At 40.9% G+C, this 19,440-nt stretch overlaps 2 protein-coding genes across 3 annotated transcripts in view; one reads left to right on the top strand and one right to left on the bottom strand.

Moving 5' to 3' along the window:
- invs (inversin) overlaps positions 1-7,928 on the bottom strand; it is a 22,446-nt gene extending 14,518 nt beyond the window's left edge. For both annotated transcript variants that reach the window (XM_023400784.2, XM_023400785.2), the window contains exons 1-3: positions 7,830-7,928; positions 6,590-6,695; positions 298-397 (exon numbers count right to left, since the gene is read on the bottom strand). In XM_023400784.2, the coding sequence (XP_023256552.1) occupies positions 298-397; positions 6,590-6,592 (103 nt within the window). In that variant the 5' untranslated portion in view covers positions 6,593-6,695; positions 7,830-7,928. The remainder of the gene's footprint in view (positions 1-297; positions 398-6,589; positions 6,696-7,829) is intronic.
- A 161-nt stretch (positions 7,929-8,089) lies between these two features.
- erp44 (endoplasmic reticulum protein 44) lies at positions 8,090-19,377 on the top strand. The gene is made up of 11 exons (XM_023400779.2): positions 8,090-8,244; positions 11,349-11,421; positions 12,281-12,320; positions 12,560-12,675; positions 13,544-13,728; positions 13,830-13,945; positions 14,063-14,237; positions 14,478-14,589; positions 14,710-14,851; positions 16,909-17,011; positions 17,109-19,377. The coding sequence occupies exons 1-11, from the start codon at positions 8,185-8,187 to the stop codon at positions 17,217-17,219; spliced, it is 1,233 nt and encodes a 410-aa protein (XP_023256547.1). The 5' UTR covers positions 8,090-8,184; the 3' UTR covers positions 17,220-19,377.
- Positions 19,378-19,440: the final 63 nt, after the last annotated feature.

Here is a 19,440-nt window from a genome sequence, read left to right as displayed (position 1 = left end):
GCTGATGAGCACCTGCTCTGCAGTAGTTTATCTGTGTAAAACCTAAAACGCCAGCTGCTGCAACTAAACCTCCACTCTAACATTTCTGCGGATGGCTTAAATGCAATGTAACTTATAGAAAACAATAAAGCAACACTTTACGACATATTAATATGAATTGAATTTGTGTGCTTGGGGTGAACCAGTTAAATTCCATACCATAAAATCACAATGCCTCGCCCTAATATTCTGATAGAGATGAGACAGTGAATGAATCTGTTATATGCTTTAGAAGCTCATTACTTGTCTGCTGTTTACCTGTGATGAGTTTGAGGAGGGCGCTCCTATCTCCGTTGACAGCTGCAGCATGAACCTGGGAGCCCAGAGAGGCAGGTCCCGAGCTGGATGTCGCTGAGGCCTACAACACAAACAGATGGAAGGTCACAACTCAACCCGCAGCAACGTACACTCAGCTTACTTATCAAGTGTTTTACACAATCACATTAAGCTGAGTCTGGACAGTTTTCTTTCCATTCATTTAGCCACAAGCACGACCCACAAATGGACACACTTACACTTAAGTAGCATATTATGGGCTATAAGAAGTCAGGTTTTAATGGATACTCCTAATGAAATAGGGTTAACTGAAAAATCCCTTCTGGTCGTCATAAAAATAAAAAAACAAAATTAAAATAAATATTTGGTAAGTTCCACAACCACAGAGCCCATTTTTAATTTTGCCAAATAGTGTACACCTCAAGCTCAAGAAGTTAGTTTACATTTTTTCTGTCGCCTATGTTAATAGATAAGAGCTACAAAGGAGAAAACATAAAATTTATATTCTTAAACATAGATCATATTTCAGCCAGTTAAACACCTGAAGCTCTGATGGCAGTCAACTCCACAATAAAACAGATACTTTCTGATAATGTAATAAGCGAGCTAATATTTCCTGACAGTAGGGAGTGTATGTGTGAGTGTGCATGCTTGTGTGTGTGCGCTTGTGTGTCTGCTCCTGCTGAGGGGGTTAAATCTCTTCCTGGCCCCACTTAACCAGAGCCCAGTGAAAGCTGGGTAATCTGCAGACAGGAAGCAGCTGGGGAGGGGGAGACCCTGTGTGAGCGTGTAAGAGGGGGGTCTCTCTTCATGTCTTATTCATGTCTCATTAATACTGCAGCATGCCTTGCTGTGCGTGTGTGTGTATGTGTGTGTGGGTTTAGAGATGTGGGACAAACCCTGCGGGGCACAACACAGAAATCAATTATTGCCCCTAAACACATAAACGCTGGAGGCACAAACTTGCACCACAATCTGCGAATTCTCCGAGACATTTTCATTAACGGTCACACAGATAGATCTGATTCACTCCCTATGAAACTTACTGTATAAAGACATTTCATACAATGCAATAGATAGGAATTATTGATTAAGTATTGGCAGGTTGATTACTTCAGTTTCACTCTTGAGAACTTTTGAACTTTTGGTAGAAAACTAAGCGATCTAATGGGAGGAGAAAATACTCCGGTGTCCTCCATCCTACCTTCTCATCCCCCTCTCCCTCCCCGCCACCACCTCATAAAGAGTGCTCCTGTAGACACTGCGTGCAGCATGGCAATTACCCATCATACTCGCTGCTTTCTCACGCTCTGCCAAGTAGTGGCGGAGACTTAAAACAGGTTAGTTACTACATTTACTGCTGAGTAGGTCTATATGTGCGTAACGGAGGGTGGGAGGGTTAGATGGTAGATGCGGCACTTAAAGGTGTGTGTGAGTGTGTCGGTGTGTGCGTGTTTGGCACATGTGCCACGTCATGGGAAATGATTTTCCGTGAGAGAGTGTTTTTACAGGGGCTTTACCAAAACCAACCACAAACATCTCTAAACATCTCTAATTTACAACAATTACTCAGTCAGTAATGCACGTGCACGCGCACACATAGAGTCTTCAAATACTAATATCTAACACATGCAGATATAACAGAGATGCCACAGCTACTCTTCAAAAAGAGTAATATCCTGTTTCTGGCGATAACATCCTGTAACGCAGAGAACTAAATGAGACAATCAAATATTTTCTGAGCTACTTTTCAATCATGTCCAGAGCTTATTCCAAACTTTTCCTTCACGTTTGTTGACATATTTTGATCTTTTTCTACATTTTTGAGTCAATACGCAAGCCCCCAGCGGTCACAATAAAAATATGAATTGATTTATGAATAATCTTAGATTCAGACAAAAAGTTATAATTTGGCCAAACACTGGCAGGGAGGGACACAAGTCGATATTTGACCCTGTGTGAGGGACATTCATGTCACCAAGAGCTGGCAATTAGAGTTTCATGAGGGCGTGAGTGTTTTGGAAACACCTACAGTGCGTCCAAATTTGGCTAAAAAGGCTTTTGCGATGCAGTGTATGAAATCAAACAAAGGATGGTGTAAAAACAACACCAGGTCCTGTTGAGAGGTGTGCAGTGGTCTCATTTAGCCATTCATACGAGTTCCTCAGGGAGCACTCCACTTGTTAATATGAAGACAATAACTCAGAGAAAAGCATTGATCACGGGCTGAGGTCCAGACCAAGTGATTGTACATCTGTATACGTATTGATTCATGCTGATGCTGACATTATTTAGTCTTTATTCATATTCGGCCTCATATAACCACAGCGAGTTTAACAAAGAACCTAGACACTCCCATGAAACCTTTCAGCAACACTACAGGAGAGCTGCGCATGCACACACTGCTGCCTCCTGACACACACACACACATACACACACACCAGACACTTGCTGTAACTAACACTTCAGTTGATGCTATTGAGACAGACAAGCAAAGAAACCAGGGAGTCCAAGTGTGTGTGTGTGTGTGTGTGTGTGTGAGATTGTGAGTGGTGTGTTTGTCTATATGTTTCTCTAGCTGTCTGTAACTCTGAAGCTGTCTGCTTTTGATAGAGGACATAGCTAGGGCATGCTGGGTAAGCAGTGGGGAACAGAGCCTGAGCCTGTGGCCTTTATTTCAATTCTAGACAAGTGCACGCACACACATGCACACACACACACACACACACACACACACACACACACACACACACAAACACCTTTTTATATATAGTATGTTTTTATATCATTTACGCAGTTATAACGTCAGCGTGTTTAGCGTCCACATGGGGTTATTACAGGTGCCTATACCACCTACATGTCTCTCTGCGTGGGTGTGTGTGTGTGCAAGTGTGTGTGTGTGTGTGTGTGTGTGTGTGTGTGTATGTGTGTATCTATGTTTCAGATACGAGATAGAGGCTGCAGGGATCGGTCCCTGGGTTTTGACTGACAGGTAAAGAGGTGGGAGGAAGGATAATATCAGCCCACAGGGATGCCCAATCTGTAAAGCCCTATTTCTGGGGGACTTCCTGGATCCCCAAGGACCAATGAGCTGGCTCCCTCAGCTGGGGGCCGAGTCCTGGGGCACAGCGGGGCCAATCAGCAGGGGGGGAGAAGGCTGAGTGACACATAGATCTGCTAATTTACATCATTACCACAATGCATTCTGACAAATGAGCCCCCAGGGTGTGAGCCAATCACCTGGGAGAGTAATGCAATTAGGCGGGACCACAGCTGTCAATCTCATAGCCACGGGGGTCAGGTAGTGACGCCTGTGGCTCAAACACCCCTGCTTGCTGCCTGTCGTTCACACAGACCATCTATATATGCACACACCTATACGTACATAGACATAAAGAGAGGGAACACGCAAATTAGTGTTGGATGTATAAGTGTGTGTGTCTGTGTGTGTGTGTGTGTGTGTGTGTGTGTGTGTGTAGAGTAGGAGACACAGTAGTCTGGTATCTTTCTCTTGCGGGTGGAGGGTAGGAGGGGTGTGTGTGTGACTGCTCCAGGGACACCGAGATTGACTCGTGTCCTCCGAGGACTTACACCTGAGCGTAAGTGTGTGCATATCCGCGTACATCTGGGTGTGTGTTAGTGTGTGTTTACATTTGCCCATGTGTTTTCACCCACTGGGACATAGTGTTGTTTATGCTTTGAGTCTGAGCTCTGTGCAAAGACTATGGCAACAAAAGGGGGAAGAGGGTGGAACCATAGGGGAGCTAAAACTGGTGCAGAATAGCCCTGCATTTGACTAGCATGTAAGGGCGCGCTGCTGGTAATGAGGCTTATCTTAGTCTCATTAGGTGTAGTGATATCATACCGGAGCACTCCACTGAGTCGATAGGGTTCTGCTCAGCATGTCCTTAATGTTTGTGGTGTGTGTGTGTGTGTGTGTGTGTGTGTGTGTGTGTGTGTGTGTGTGTGTGTGTGTGTGTGTGTGTGTTGGTCGATGCTGCTGTGACTGGCAGACTGTCAGGCAGTGCTGGAGATTAATCAGAGGCACTAATAACACCCAGGATCTGTCTCAAAACACTTTTGCTTACCCCTTCATGGCTTCAGTACCAAATGGGAGGAAGAGGGCAAGAGTTTATAACGAAACACTCCCTTAAAACAACCACACAAGTTCTGCAACAGTGAGCACATACAGTTCCTGTCAACTTGTGTGTGTGGGCGTGTGGGCCTGTGTGTGTGTATGTGTGTGTGTGGTTCAGCTGCTGCTAGAGACACTCTGAGAATTAGGGGCTGTGTGTTTTGTGTCATCCCATTATATCACTAATGAGCCGCCCTCAGGAGGGAGGGGGAGAGAGACAGCGAGGCGGACAGAAAAAATCAGATGAAGAAAAAGAGTGAGGAGGGGAGAGCGGGAGAGAACGAGAAGGAGGAAGGGAGACAGAGAGACCAGCTTGGGGACTTTTGCCTCTTCTCACCTCCATTCCCCCTTTCCACCACACTTCTGAGTCTAATTGGACTAAAACTGTGATCTAATTAAATGTCCAATTAAAGTGCAGAGAGCTATGTGCCCATCGGCGAATCAGAGTACAGGGACATAATCAGCTGGAAAAACAAACAAAAAAATCAATGCGAGCAATGAGAAATGGAAAAAGATGGAGAAAACAGAAAAGGGAGGAGAGGATAAAATAGGGTGAGGATGGTCAGATGAAATCAGAGTGCAGGGACAGTGGTATGGGTGTGTACTGTGTGTCGTGTGATAGGACACAGTGCATTACTTCTTCAGACAAGGTTACCTCAGAAAATAGTGTATTGGACAATGCACACACTGAAGACATCACATTAATTTGTCAAATGCATCTGCCAGTATTTATAGAGATATTTATAGACTAAACAACCAGTCAATCAAAAGAAAATCATTACATCAATCAGTAATGAAATAAATTATTAGAGCCCTTTAAAACTTATCAGACTCCTGACAGCTTTTTGGCTTCATTTGTCTAATTTTCTATCTGCAGCTATAAAGGCTTCTGACAGAATTATACACTTCAAAATCAGAATAAAGGCCTTTATATGAAAGTTTTAGAAAAAAAATCAGCCAGAACAATGATGAAAGATCTATGTCCACTAATTAAAGTGCAGTTCAGTACAAAGAAAAAAAAAAAAAATTTCTATAAGAACAGTTCTAATTCTCAGTTCTAATAATTTCAAATTGGCTGCTTTTTACTTTGACTTAAGTAGATCTGAACGCCAATACTTTGTTTCTACAAGTAAAATAAGAGTGAACTTATAGTACTAACATACTGCCAGTTTAAATACACCAAGCTAAAACTATTGCAGTGTAATGCAAGAGCCCTGCAATAAATGTACTGCTGAGTTTTCAGAAAACAGGTGTTGATTAAACTATGTGGTTGTTTCGGAGGATGTACTTTCTGTTGCTGTTGAACTGTATTGCTTTATACTGACGTGTTTCTATCAATTTGTCCACCCCATTTCACTCAGTAACAATGGGCTGAATATCAGAAATACTTCTATATATATTGCAATACAGCAATATTACTCTATAACAGTTTCAACAAAAACTAAACATTATAACCTGATATACTGGCAGCTGGGTGTAAACTGTAGGTCAGCTGTATATTTGTATTTGTCATCATCTATCACAATAATCATATTTTGTCTTTCATTTTATCTTTACTTGTGACATACAAGTTTGTAGTCTAAAGTAAAAATAAATGTGATTCCTGAAATATTTAAGAACTGCACCTAAAAAAAATGTTCCAATTTGAATTTAAATAACCCTTAACTTAAAGGCAATAACTCAACAAGTGATTTTTCATACCTCAGCAGCTTTAATGATTTAAATAAATACTGGAGAAGGATTTTCTGGCTGCTGTGATGTTTATTTTGTTCTTATTTCCTAGGATTAACAACTAAAGAGGGACATTCTGCTCCTCTGTCTCTCCATCCCTGATTTTCAGACAAGCAGAGAGAGATCTTCCTCTAACTCCATCTGTGAGTTGCACACACACTGTGAACCCCCTATGGACAGCTTTAGCCCATAAAATATTAATGTCGGGATTCAATTCAACATTACACCTTAATCTCCTTAACAATTAGGCTGTGTTGACTCTTGAGGGAGAATTACAAACTGGTGGAACAGGGGAGACACCAAAGTAACCAACAGATACACCAAGTAACAATAGAAAATAAAACTCCTCTGGGATTTATAACCCTAAATGGAATCTGGGTTGCTGTTCTCCGTGTGTTGGATTCTTACCATGACTGTGTTGAAGGGGACACTTCAGCAGATGTTTCCCAGTTCAGTGCATCCTTGGTGGCTATGGATGCACGTCCAGGTCCCCTACCTGCCCTGATCCTGGCTCCTGCCAGGTTAGAGAAAGAGGATCACTCACATACTGAGACCGGCCCACCTGTTCACACAAATAACTGCCAGCATAATACTGCTACTGTAGTGGTCACAGACAGAGGGAGGATGCCTCAGAATGATGGATTGTTTTCGTTCGTCAGTCTAATCTAATCTAATGAGGTGCAACAATCTTTTGTTTAAGTATTAGTCTTTGTTTTGAGCTATGTTTCATTAAGAAACAACTAAACAGTGGTAGAAAGTAACCAAATACATTTACTCAATTACTCTACTTAAGTACAACATTTAGGTACTTGTAGTTTACTTGAGTATTTCAAATTATGCTACTTTCTCTGTTACATCTTGGAGAGAAGTATTGTACTTTCTACTGCACTACATTTATCTGTTGACTTTAGATTTTACATAGAAACCATATGATTATCTTATAAAATACAATGCATCATTATAGCTACAGGCTTGCACACTCACACAGGTGTTTTCAGTTATGTTTGATGCTGAATGGACCTAGTTAGGGTGGAGTGGTGGAAAGCTGTGCTGTGATTTACATGAGCTCATAAATAAGTGAAAGTTACAAAAAGCTAATGGGAGCTCTCTTGAAAAAGAAGTCCGGAGAAATTACTCTTGTTTTACAAAAGTAATATCTCGTGTGCACATTATTTCTAAACAATGTTCTTTCGGGATCTTTGGACCGTTATGCATAATGCTGGCAATACAATTATACCTTTACTCAAGCAGAATTTTGAATGCAGGGCTTTTTTACACTGCGTTATTGCCACTTTCACTCAAGTAAATGATCTGAGTACTTCTTCCACCACTGCAACTAAACATGCAATTTTGCTGGATTTAGGGATAAAATGGATTTTGAGAGAGTTGTGCATCAGAGTACCTCAAGGTTTTTTAACTAACACTCAGTGCCATAAAACGCATTGTTCAATGCTGAAAATAGGACGAAGAGAGCATTACAAAAAGTCATAATGATGCAACTCCCCCCTGTTCAAGAGAAATCAGTTATTCATAAGCGTAGTAAAGAACTACAAAGAGTGTGACATTGAATAAACTGAATATACTGTTTATGTTATTGTATTTTGATGAAATGTTCCTTCCACTTCTCCTTCGTCGGTGTTATATTTACCGTTTGATTATCTTTCCTCCAGATGAAAGTCTTTGGAAAGTTTTCTTCCCAGGCGTCCCGTTGAATCTCTCCACCGTCTGGGTCACAAAATACTACAACTCCCATCACAGCTGCACAGCAATAAATCGCCATTATTGCAGTTTTCCACATCGTCCACCTCAGTCCTTTCACCTACTCCTTCGAACTACATTACCCATGAAGCCAAAGGACTAACAGGAAGCATCGCTCGCGTTTCCGTGGTCACAGTCAGATTGGTTCGCCGTCGGTTTCCTGCTGCGGTGAGAAGAGCGGCGTCGAGACAGACTGGGAAGACTCAACACCACCACTACCACCTCCAAAATAACGCTACTGTACAATGAAACTGTTAGCAGCATCTCCCTCTCTGGATACCCGCTTCGTCACAGTTATACTGCTGGTAAGCCTCCGTGCCTCAGCTTTGTACCTCGCTCTAACAGTTAGCCGCTTTAAGCTAACGCTGGTTAGCTGCTAGCTAACCGATGAGTCTCTGCTGGCATGAGACGTGGCTTTTAAAGTGGCAAAGGTGACCAGAGAGCCGGCTCACTCTACGCTGGAGCTGCGGGCATTTACCAGGTTCACCGAACAGGCCTTTGAACCGTGTTTCACCTAGCGACCTCCATAACTAATCGAGTTATCCAGCTGCAGTGTCAACTCAGCCGGTAGTGTTGAGTAACGATAGCTGTGGTGTTATAACCAGCCATAATCCATCTTATATAATTGACATGTTTCTCATTTGTATATTCTAAACTTTGAAAAATGAGCTGAAGTAGGACAAACTTTGTTTGAGTGAAGCAGCTAGCATTGAGTGCCATGACATACTGCCAGTAGGTAGATGGGCAGATAGATGCTAATTTCTAGCACGGTTAGTTAAAAGCTTTTGATAATTGAATGAGTTGACCTATTGTGTTCGCTCAGGCTTAACATTTACTGTTGTACAGATGCATAAAGTTATTGTTGGACTCTTCGTGTGTCTCTGAATGATGCCCGCCGGTTGGTGAATTCCTCTGTTGTGGCTCATTCTTATTGGCTGACAACCCGGAACTAGACAGAGCGCAGTTTGGGCCTGTAATGAAAACTTAAAACTTCTCTCTGAGCTGCAGAAAAGTGTCTTCACGGGTTTAACCGCGGTAACTGTTACATTTAATATCAGTCTGCAGCTGTGTCATACTGCATGGTGAATGGGGACCTCACAGGCCTTTTGTCCTCAATGTTGAGAAGGTTTAATATGAAAAGGTAATCAGGAAGCATTCTCTACAGAATTGCAACAATTGCTTAGTTGATCAACTGAATATCTATCAGCAACTATTTTGTTAATGAATTACTTGTTTTGAGTCATTCTAAAGAACAAAATGGCAGTATTCTGTAGTTCCAGCTTCTCAAATGTAAAGATTTGATGCTTTTCTTCATCAAGTATGACAGTAAATTGAACACCTCTGGGTTTTGGACTGTTGGTCTGCCTAATGTGACGATGTGAAGACAAAAGAAGACATTTGAAGACATCGTCTTGGGTTTTGGGAAATTGTGATGGGTTTCTTTCACCATTATCTGATATTTTATAGACCAAACATCTAACATATTAATCTAGAAAATATTCAACAGATTAACAGATAATTTTGGTTGCAGCCCTAATTAAACAACAAATCAATTGACAGAAGAATAATTTCTAACTATTTTGACAATCTATTTATTGTTCCACCATTTTCAAGCATAAAACATGAAACATTCATTTGCCCTGCTTCTCAGGTGTGAAGATTTACTTCCTTCTTTGTCGTATATCATTGAAAATTGAGTATGGCCCTTTTTTTGGATAAATGAAGCAAGCTGAGGACGTCATCCTGAGCTCTGAGAAACTGTGATGAACGCTTTTGAACTATTTTGAAATTTCATAGTCTAGATTATGAATCATATAATTGAAGACATAATCAACAGATGAATTAATAACCAAGTTAATAGTTTGTTCCTGCCCTAATTCTAAATCAAGACAACACTAAACTAAGTAATAGTTAAACTCTGACTACTGGTTTGTGTGTGTGTGTGTGTGTTAATGTGTAAAAGTTCAGTCACATATTCAGGTAACCCATAAACGCATGAAGCAGCACCAGCTCAGCTTGTGTCACTGTTTGATGAATTGCTGTCTTACAACCTGTATTGATATTTGTGTTTGTCACACCCTCAAGGAGGAAGACTGTCTTTGTCTTATATCCTGTTTGAAGAGGATCTCAGCAGATCACTACAGATAAATAGATAGTGCAGGCAGACGTTTAAAGTATTGTAATGTTATAGGGCAGTGGGGTCAATTTGAAGCAGAAAAACATGGGATTGCACTTATAGCCATGATGAAATAATTTGCCAACAGAGTGAAGGTTGTAGTAATACAGTCTTCTTTGGTCTTCTTCTGTCATGGTGCCAGCATTGTTAAATGTAGGCTCTTTTTAATAAAATAATTAATTCAGACTACAATTTCCCTGTTTATTTGTTTCTCTGTGTTTTCAGTTGGCAGTCAGAACTTCTCCATCTTTGGTGTTCTGTCCCTCATTTCATCCTCCAGTGAATGCCATTTTAGGCCTTAAATTTTCTTTATGCCGATCTCTTTCATATAAGACTTTTACAGCGCTGAAATCAGAGAAGGAATTCAGAAATCCCCACTTGGTACATCATAATTACAACCTTATTCTTGTTTGAGTGGTCCAGCGAGGGAGATACAGGAAAGATGAATGGATGTCTGCAAAATATTATTTTCCTAACACAAAAAATAGTTCCCCAGGCAACAACTAATGTTATGTCAGTGATATATGGCAATGGAGATAGCAACTGTAATGTGCTCTTTTATTTACATTTTTTTCTGTTTTGACATTTACCACACAGGAGATGCTGTGGATTTAGGGCCATGCTATGTTTAAGACCAAACTTCAGTTTATTTTTGAGGTTTTGATAACAGTGTTAAATAATTGGATCTTGGAAAACTCTTTAGCACCCTGCTCAAGGTGCAAATTGGAATTCCATTGGAATCCCATTGTTTTTGGTAATTAGTATTTGACATGTTATATTTCTAGCACATGTATTTTAAAAGATAAGAGAAACTGACAAAAAGAGGATGTTCTCAAGCATGTGCGCAGTATCATGTGTGACTGCACAGTAATGACCACATTTTGAGAAGAGTGACTTAAAGAATGAGAATGCAATTCTCCATTACAAACCTACATCACTGCATGCTGCTGGAGACTGGATCTGTTTGCTTTCACTGTTCTACATTGTTAGAATTGCATGAAGCAATACCTTAGTTTCCTATTGGTGCCAAGACATTAGTTCAGTACTATTGTTTATTTGACATAGCAAAAGCTGGTGCTCAGCTGATTCAGTTTGTAGATATGCTAGTTAACAATATGCTGACAGACGAGTTTGTGCACTGTCTTTAGTCAACTATCTTCAGAGTCCTTTGTCTCTGTGTTTTATGGTTTAATTGCTGATCTGGTTTAACTGCTTTTATCTGTGTGTCTGCAGGTGATGGGCCTCTCTACTCCAGGACTAGCAGAAATCACCAGTCTGGACTCGGGCAACATTGATGACGTCCTAAGTAAGAAGTCACACTTTACTCTTTGGAGGTGTCTTAAAGGAATTTGTTTGACATTGGTAAATGTGCGTATCTGTTTTCTTGCTGAGAGTGAGAGATGTGAGAAAATACCACCACCATGAGAAGCTACAGGTAGCAGCTAGTTAGCTTAGCTTGATACTCATTTCCTTGTATTTCTTTGTGATCTAACTGTGGATAGGAAAGCAAATTATAGTATTTCCCAACTATTCCTTTCAGGTGTTCTTTCACTTTCACTATTTTTTCTCAGTTGTCTTTAAGAGAAGCCCATCCATTTCTTCATCTTTTGTAGCTCTGCTAAGGATGTTATGTTTCAGTGCAGTTTTTCAGAATGTTAACATGTCTCCCTTTTAGTTAGCAGGCTATCACAAAAATATCATTTAACAGACTTAAGTTAAATTTGTCTGCTAAGGAAGATCTTGGACCATAATGTAATTAGTTGTTGGTGTGGATAGCACCAATTTACCTGATGCTTTACATTTTCTTGTAACTCCTAAACTATGAGGTCAAGAGGCAGAGCGTTCCTTTTGGATGACCTGAAGGAAACTTATTCATTCATTGGTTTTTGGTGTACTGTTTTCTTATGATTGCCACATTGTTGTAGATGTTCACATTCCACCAGTCTGTGGTGTGATGGATAAATTTATGTGGCCATGAGTCACTGGTCATGCTCTATGTGCTTTTCTGTTATCTTTTTTTTCCATTCATAGACAGAAAACTGGGCAGTTTAAGATTAATTAGTCTAATTAATTAATTTTAGTAGCAAGATATACATAAATGAGTGTATTCAGTAATGTGTAGTGTGTTATATTTACCTTCTGTTTGTCCGTGTGTTTTCTTGCAGATAATGCTGGGGTGGCATTAGTGAATTTTTACGCTGACTGGTAAGTGTGTTGTTTTTCTGCCACCTATATACGTATATTATGTAAGTGACGTTTAAACATTTCTTATTGAAGCCACATGGTGCCATAAATATGATTAGATTAGTGTCATTTGCGTTGGAGATTTTCTTGATTTATTCTGAACATTTTAGTCTAGTGGAGTAAAAGAAAATTTACTTAATTTACTTACAAATTATGGAAAGCCTCTTGACCTGACACCACTACCCCATCCCCCCCTGCAGGTGTAGGTTCAGTCAGATGCTCCATCCAATTTTTGAGGAGGCATCTAATGTAGTGCGGGAGGAGTTCCCTGATACCAAGCAGGTGGTGTTTGCCCGCGTCGACTGTGACCAACACTGTGAGTTTAACTTACCTTTTTGTCAGTATTTTGTTGTCTTTCTAACATTGGCAAGAAAAGCACCAATCAAAAACGTATAGATGCAAGTAATACATACACTTTTATTGATCCTTTTTAACTTAAAATATGAAAAAATAATGAGACACGCTTATCACAAGATTTATGTCATAATGATCTGAAACAAAGAAAGTAATATTAGTAGTTTTGAAGCTGAAACTGGAAAATGTATCTATTTTTACATTCCAGCTGCTAAAATGATGAGTCTGTTATCCAAATTATTATTATTCTTAATATATGTATTCTATGTATATATGGTGGTGGTTGTTGATGGTGATCCAATGCCCTCAACTGCTATAACATCCTAGTTCTATATACAGGAAACAAAAAAGACACACGCACACAGTCTTACTATATTTGATGCACATATGTACACATAGATGCCCAGCACACCAAAGCACAGACACATAAACCGCCAGCCTCAGCCTTTTGAGATAAAGCAAATTAAAGAGAATTATTGATGACCCGCAAACTGTTTGAAGACTAATGACAAAACTGCTGCTTCCTGTGAAGACTGGAGGCTTAGAGACGCCCCGCAGGGAGATTGACACCTGCCACATGCACACACAAACACACACTCATTCACTGTGTGCAGAGAGAGTATTTACTCTTAGCGGGGGGCAGCTTTCATGTGGGAGATCAGAGCTCCGAGCTGACTGAAGGCAGTGTTTTCAGACTGAGGTTTAACCGCCATCTCTGTCACTGCTCTGCTCCTCATCCACCCATCCCCATGTGTTTTTACTCTGCTTCCTCCTCTTCATCAATTGATTTGTCCTTCTTTACTTAACTTCTCCTCTGCCTCGGTGTGTAGCGGACATTGCCCAGCGGTACCGCATCACCAAGTACCCGACGTTGAAGTTGTTCCGCAATGGGATGATGATGAAGAGGGAGTACAGGGGTCAGAGGTCGGTAGTGGCCATTGCTGACTTCATCCGCCAGCAGCAGGTTGACCCGGTGAAAGAAATGCACTCAATGGAGGAGGTTAACACTTTGGATGTAAGTGGGAAATACACAGGCTATAAAAATACAAATTTCCACATCATGAAATAAAATTGTATCAGTTATTTTCTTAACACTTTTGCTTTCTTATTGAACAGAGGGCCAAGAGAAACATCATAGGTTACTTTGAACAAAAGGACTCTGATAGCTACCGCACATATGAAAAAGTTGCCAACATTCTTCGAGATGACTGCACATTCTTGGCTGCCTTTGGGTGAGTCACATACCATCTTTAGACCCGTGTGGAGACCATATATTATCCATTGTTGTAATGTTCTTCCTCTGTTTATATTTGCTATGTTAAAGTTTTCTTAACCGCTTTGTCTTCTAGCGCCATCTCTGAGTCTGAGCGCTTCAGTGGAGACAATGTGATCTACAAACCTGTGGGCGAGAGTGTACCTGACATGATCTACCTCGGCTCACTCGCCAACTTTGACCTGACCTACGCTTGGGTCCAGGACAAGTGTGTGCCTCTGGTCAGGGAGATCACCTTTGAAAATGGAGAGGTTTGTTTTCTGCTATTGCTTATAAAGCATTATCAGCATGAAGATAATCTGGCTTTTTTGGTCTGAGGTTAGATGCATAAATATGGATATGTAGCTATACATAGATCTTTAAACTGAAAAACAGCCTACAGGATATCCATGGGTATCTGTGGATAGTCCATCTGCTGAGCCACGGAAAGGCCCTGACTCCATCTGTTTTCGAAACTTTGTGTGTTTATTGGTGTGTTGTGTGTTTTCCAGGAACTGACTGAAGAAGGGATCCCTTTCCTGATTTTGTTCCATATCAAAGAGGACACAGAGAGTTTAGAGAAATTCCAACATGAAGTAGCTCGCCAGCTCATCAGCGAGAAAGGTGAGCGTTTGTGAAATTATGTACCTGTCAGGATTATGATTTTTAGTCTAGAACCAAAAGCCTTTTGTACAGAAATGGTGTTTGTGACATCGGTGACAGTGTTTGTTCTCTCCTCCTCAGGGTCTATAAACTTCCTTCATGCAGACTGTGATAAGTTCCGCCATCCTCTGCTCCACATCCAGAAAACCCCAGCTGACTGTCCCGTCATTGCTATAGACTCATTCAGACATATGTATGTCTTTCCTGAATTTAAAGACCTCTCGTAAGTACTACCTTTCACTTTGTCTATGAAATGATATTGTTCTGCATGTGGATGCACAGTTTTTGTGCAGAAATGTAGTACTTAGAATAGATTGTTGACTGCATGCAGTATCGTTTCATGTTATTCCACTACACGTGTCCTCCGTCCAAACACTAGAATTATGGGTTGGTAACCCTTAATTGCAAAAAGAAATACCCAAATATAAATGAAAACTCACCCCAGATGCAGCTGTGATTAACAACATGAATCATCCACATGTCAAATAGTTGTGATATATTCAGTACTTTTGGACAGTTTTGAACAGTTATTGCGTGATGCTGATGAGCTAAATTATATCACTTACCCCTATGTGGAATTGTTCATAACAGGATCTCCTTAAATAAAGTTAATTTCATTACAGACACACACAGACACACACACACACCACACCACACCACACCACACCACACCACACCACAATCCACTGTGCACTGAACACCAGTGAAATGTCACACCTCTTAAAATCTGTCCTTTATGAATGGGCCAGGACACCAGAGCTAATGTGACGTGATTTGGCACGTGCAATAAATGCTAAACTAATCCAGTCTAATCTAATTTAATCTTATTTATTCTGCCCCCCTCCACTCTGCCTCCCCGAGTCCCCAATCAGAGTCTGATCAGATAGACAGAAGCCCCGAGGACTGACCAGCCTCCACAACCTAATTGCATCACATCACCACTGCATGTGGCACACAGCTTGTAATTACATTAGTGCAGTGTATGTTATATATATATATATATATATATATTTTATATATCTGTGTGTGTGTGTGTCTGTGTCTGCATGCGGTCCTGACAGACAGGGTTAGCTGTGATTGGGGACCAGCTCCGTCTGTGAGATATGACAACAGCACATGACCTGTCGTTAATAAGCACACTTCACAGGACACCGTTGATATGGATTAATGCTTCTTCGTGACACGTCCGCAGGGACTGTCCTCTGCTGCTGCCATAAACTGTTTTGTCTCACATCAACGGTTAAGTCCGACCTGCTCTGTAGTTTGCAGGAATGTCTTTGTCAGACACATAGTTAATGCGGCTCATGCAAGAATCACTTGTACAAATGACTTAGCTTTTAAGTAGCACGCACAAATGATAGTGATTTTCTTGGTCTTTGTTATTCACAAAATTCATTAGTGGTCCAGACCTGTCCATGAGTAATGTACACATACACTTCAGAATAAAAACACCTAAGAATCATAATAACATCTTAATCTGAATGATTTTGGAGTCTAAATTTGTTACAGAAACCTTTTTAACATGAAAATAGATACTTAAACCATATCATCATGGCTTGCTAATGTATTGGAAGGTTTGACAACATCCTATTATATTGTACAAACTTGCATGTTTTGACATGATGACTTGTAAATTTCAGTAGTTGTTCAGGAAAATTCTCCCAGTCCAACAGCTGCCAAAGGATCTTCATGTGGATTGTTGTCCAAGAGAACATCCTCTGTACACCTGACAGCTTAGCATAACCTGCTGCTTGATACGCTGTCGTCCATCTCCTGACTATCACATCCCCATGACAGTCTCCTATTCTGCATTACTTTTGGTATTGTTGGGGGAAGTGAGGGCCCAGGGGGTAGAGCAGGTTGTGTCCAGTTGTTGGTTCAGTTGGGCCAGTGCCTTGTACTGCAGCTCCATCACCGCTGATGTGTGAAGGGGTGAATGAGATGTTAAATTGTGAAGTGCTTTGTCCAGTAGTATAGAAAAGCACAAGCAAGCACATTAACCATGTCAAACCATTGCCTCTCTGAAGCTCGGTGGTGTGAAATTTGTGTTTTTACTCGAGTGACATTTTTGTGAATGAGACTCACCTTGAAATAGAGCAGAACATGTGCACATAGTTGGGAAATGGCGTCACTCAAATGAAATGAGCAAGTTTTTGCCATTAAGAGAGTTTGATGAATCCAACTTGTTTGTACAAACAAGCCTCAAGAAAAAAGTTTGGGAGATTCATGTGTTCATTTTCTTGCATCATGTCAATGTATGTTTCTGTGTGTTTTTTACAGTGTCCCTGGCAAGTTGAGACAGTTTGTGTTGGACCTTCACTCCGGAAAGCTTCACCGAGAGTTTCACCACGGTCCTGACCCCACAGACAGCACGCCTGGACAGGTCAGACAGCAGCAGACACAACGGAGTCGATGAAAGTTGGGTTTGCTCTGTCACACAAAATTTGACTGTTTGTTTTGAATTTGACTTTTACCCTCAGGAGGAGACGGGAGGAGAAGTGGCCAGTAGCCCTCCAGAGAGCTCGTTCCAAAAGCTAGCGCCCAGTGAGACTCGCTACACCATCCTCAGACGGGACCGTGACGAGCTGTGACCTCTACGGCCTTCCAGTGAACCTGTGACTCAATGCCACGCCCCGGGGTCAGGGAGGGGGTTAGGGTTGGGACAGGCCAACGGGACAGAACAGCAACACCCAACACCCTTACTGAAGAGTGAAAGATAGGGAGATGGAGATGAGGAAGAGGAGGAGGATGAAGAGGAAGAAGGAGGAAAAAGAAGACAGGAGGAGGAGAAGAGTGGAGCACAGTCCATGACACAACTATGTTGGAATAACCTATATTTTCATAACTCTTTCACGTACAGTTTTTATTTTGGATTAAAAGAAAGGGGGATAAAGAAGAAACGTTTGTGGGCAGGGGGTTAGGGGCATTAGGACATCAAGAGAAGTGTTTTTACTTTTATTTTTTGGAGCTTGTAAATATGTTTGTGCTACATGGGAATCTCATTGTTGGTCTAAATTAAATGCAGAGTTTTCTTTATTTTATTCTTTTGTTTTTCATCACCCTGCTATTTGTAGGAAAAAAAAACAGAACAGTTCCCTCACTCCAGTTGTACGGTTCTTATCTGTGGGTAGTCCAGTTCAGCCTGTCTGCTAGGAGACACTTATTTCGTCTCACTGACCTCATGGCTGCATCTCAATATGACCAACTCTAGTCTAATTCATTTGTATAGCACAAGTTATAACAATATGCCTGTTTGAAGTAGCTTTATCTCCATATCTTCTCCACACACACACACACACACACACACACACACATACACATACACACACACACCTACACACACACACCTACCTGAAGGAATAGAAAAATATTTTGAAATATTTGTTAGGGTCAACATCATTTCAAAATATGACTTGAGCAAGAAGATATAGACAGAGCTACTCCAGCCTATTGAGATGCACCCCTTCTCTCCCTGGTACTAAATGATAATAGATATGATGTCTCTTACAGTGCTTGTAAAAAATATTTGCCCCCTTGGATCTTTTCATATTTTACTTTTTTACAACACTGAATCACAGAGGATGTAATTAGGATTTTTTTTTTTTTTTGCCACCAATCAACAGAACACTGTAATGTCAAAGCGAGTCAGGTTTTTGATAATCTAGCACGGCACATTATCAAAAACACTATCCCCACCATGAAGCCTGCTGGTGGCAGCATCATGCTGTGTGGAGGCTTCTCTGCAGCAGGCTCTGGATGGCTTGTGATGGTAGAAAGGGTCAGATGTAAGCAGCAAAGGGAAATACTAAAGTAAAATCTTTAAGTATATTACTCTATTTAAGGGGGAGACATAAACCTCAAAGGTAAAGTGACATGAAAACAACCCGGTTAATGTTCCAGATGGCTGTTCATTTGTTATTTCACTGAGAAAAGAAAGCTTGAGACCACATAAGCTCAAGGCTGAAATTTTAGCCAAAGGTGCCTCTTCTGAGAAGTGTCTTGAAGGACATGAAACATATGCAATCAGAAATGTTGCCAATTTTGCCCCCCTTCACTAATCTCTAGAAATTACATTTGATGTGGAAATTAAAGCGTGTGATGATCAGTGTCTTGAAGTTTAATTATATCCAAAGCTAATAAACAGTAAAATATGAATAAGTCAAAGGGAGGTGGGTACTTTTCATAGGCACAGTATTTGCCATAACACCTCTTGAGTTGTTTTCCTGGGAATCAAAGTAGAGGAAAAAAATGTTTTGAAATGGTGTACTTTAACATGATCATGAATTAGGAAATGGCTGTTGTTTTTGCTGTCACCTGTTGTCAAATGTGTCATCATGCTGGGGGAGAAAAGACTGCATCCTTCCCAGTGTTTCAAAAAGTCGAGACAGGGGAAAACCCATGTGATGAACGGTGGAAATTTACAGTCTGCCACTTTATACAAGTCCTCTTAAAACTGGTTTTGTCTCTTTATATGTCTTCGAGGTTTTTGGTATAAGTCTAGATCCCTGGGATCCACTGAATGAAATCCAGAAGTGGAAGCTAGATTTAAAGAGTACAGGGACCCATTGCTAAGTTTGTACCGTGCGTCCTGCCCTTCCATAGAGGCCAACAGATGCCTGCATAGTGACATATCAACCTACATACAGGAGAGCAACAGGGGGTAGTATGATGCCATTTCTAAACCAGTCATCTCAGAGGGGAAGGAGAGTAAAAAAAACGAAAAAGTAAATTAAAAACCATTTTACAGGATGTTGTCTCGTCTGATGCTTTGTGCGTCCGTTTCGCTGAACTTTACTGCTGTCGTTTGCTGTT

This window comes from Seriola lalandi, unplaced genomic scaffold (genome assembly GCF_002814215.2).
Source record: "Seriola lalandi dorsalis isolate HSWRI2012SDOR001 ecotype SW California unplaced genomic scaffold, Sedor1 jcf7180002052955, whole genome shotgun sequence".
Taxonomy (NCBI): Eukaryota; Metazoa; Chordata; class Actinopteri; order Carangiformes; family Carangidae; genus Seriola; species Seriola lalandi.
This window is presented reverse-complemented; position numbering and strand designations above follow the sequence as displayed.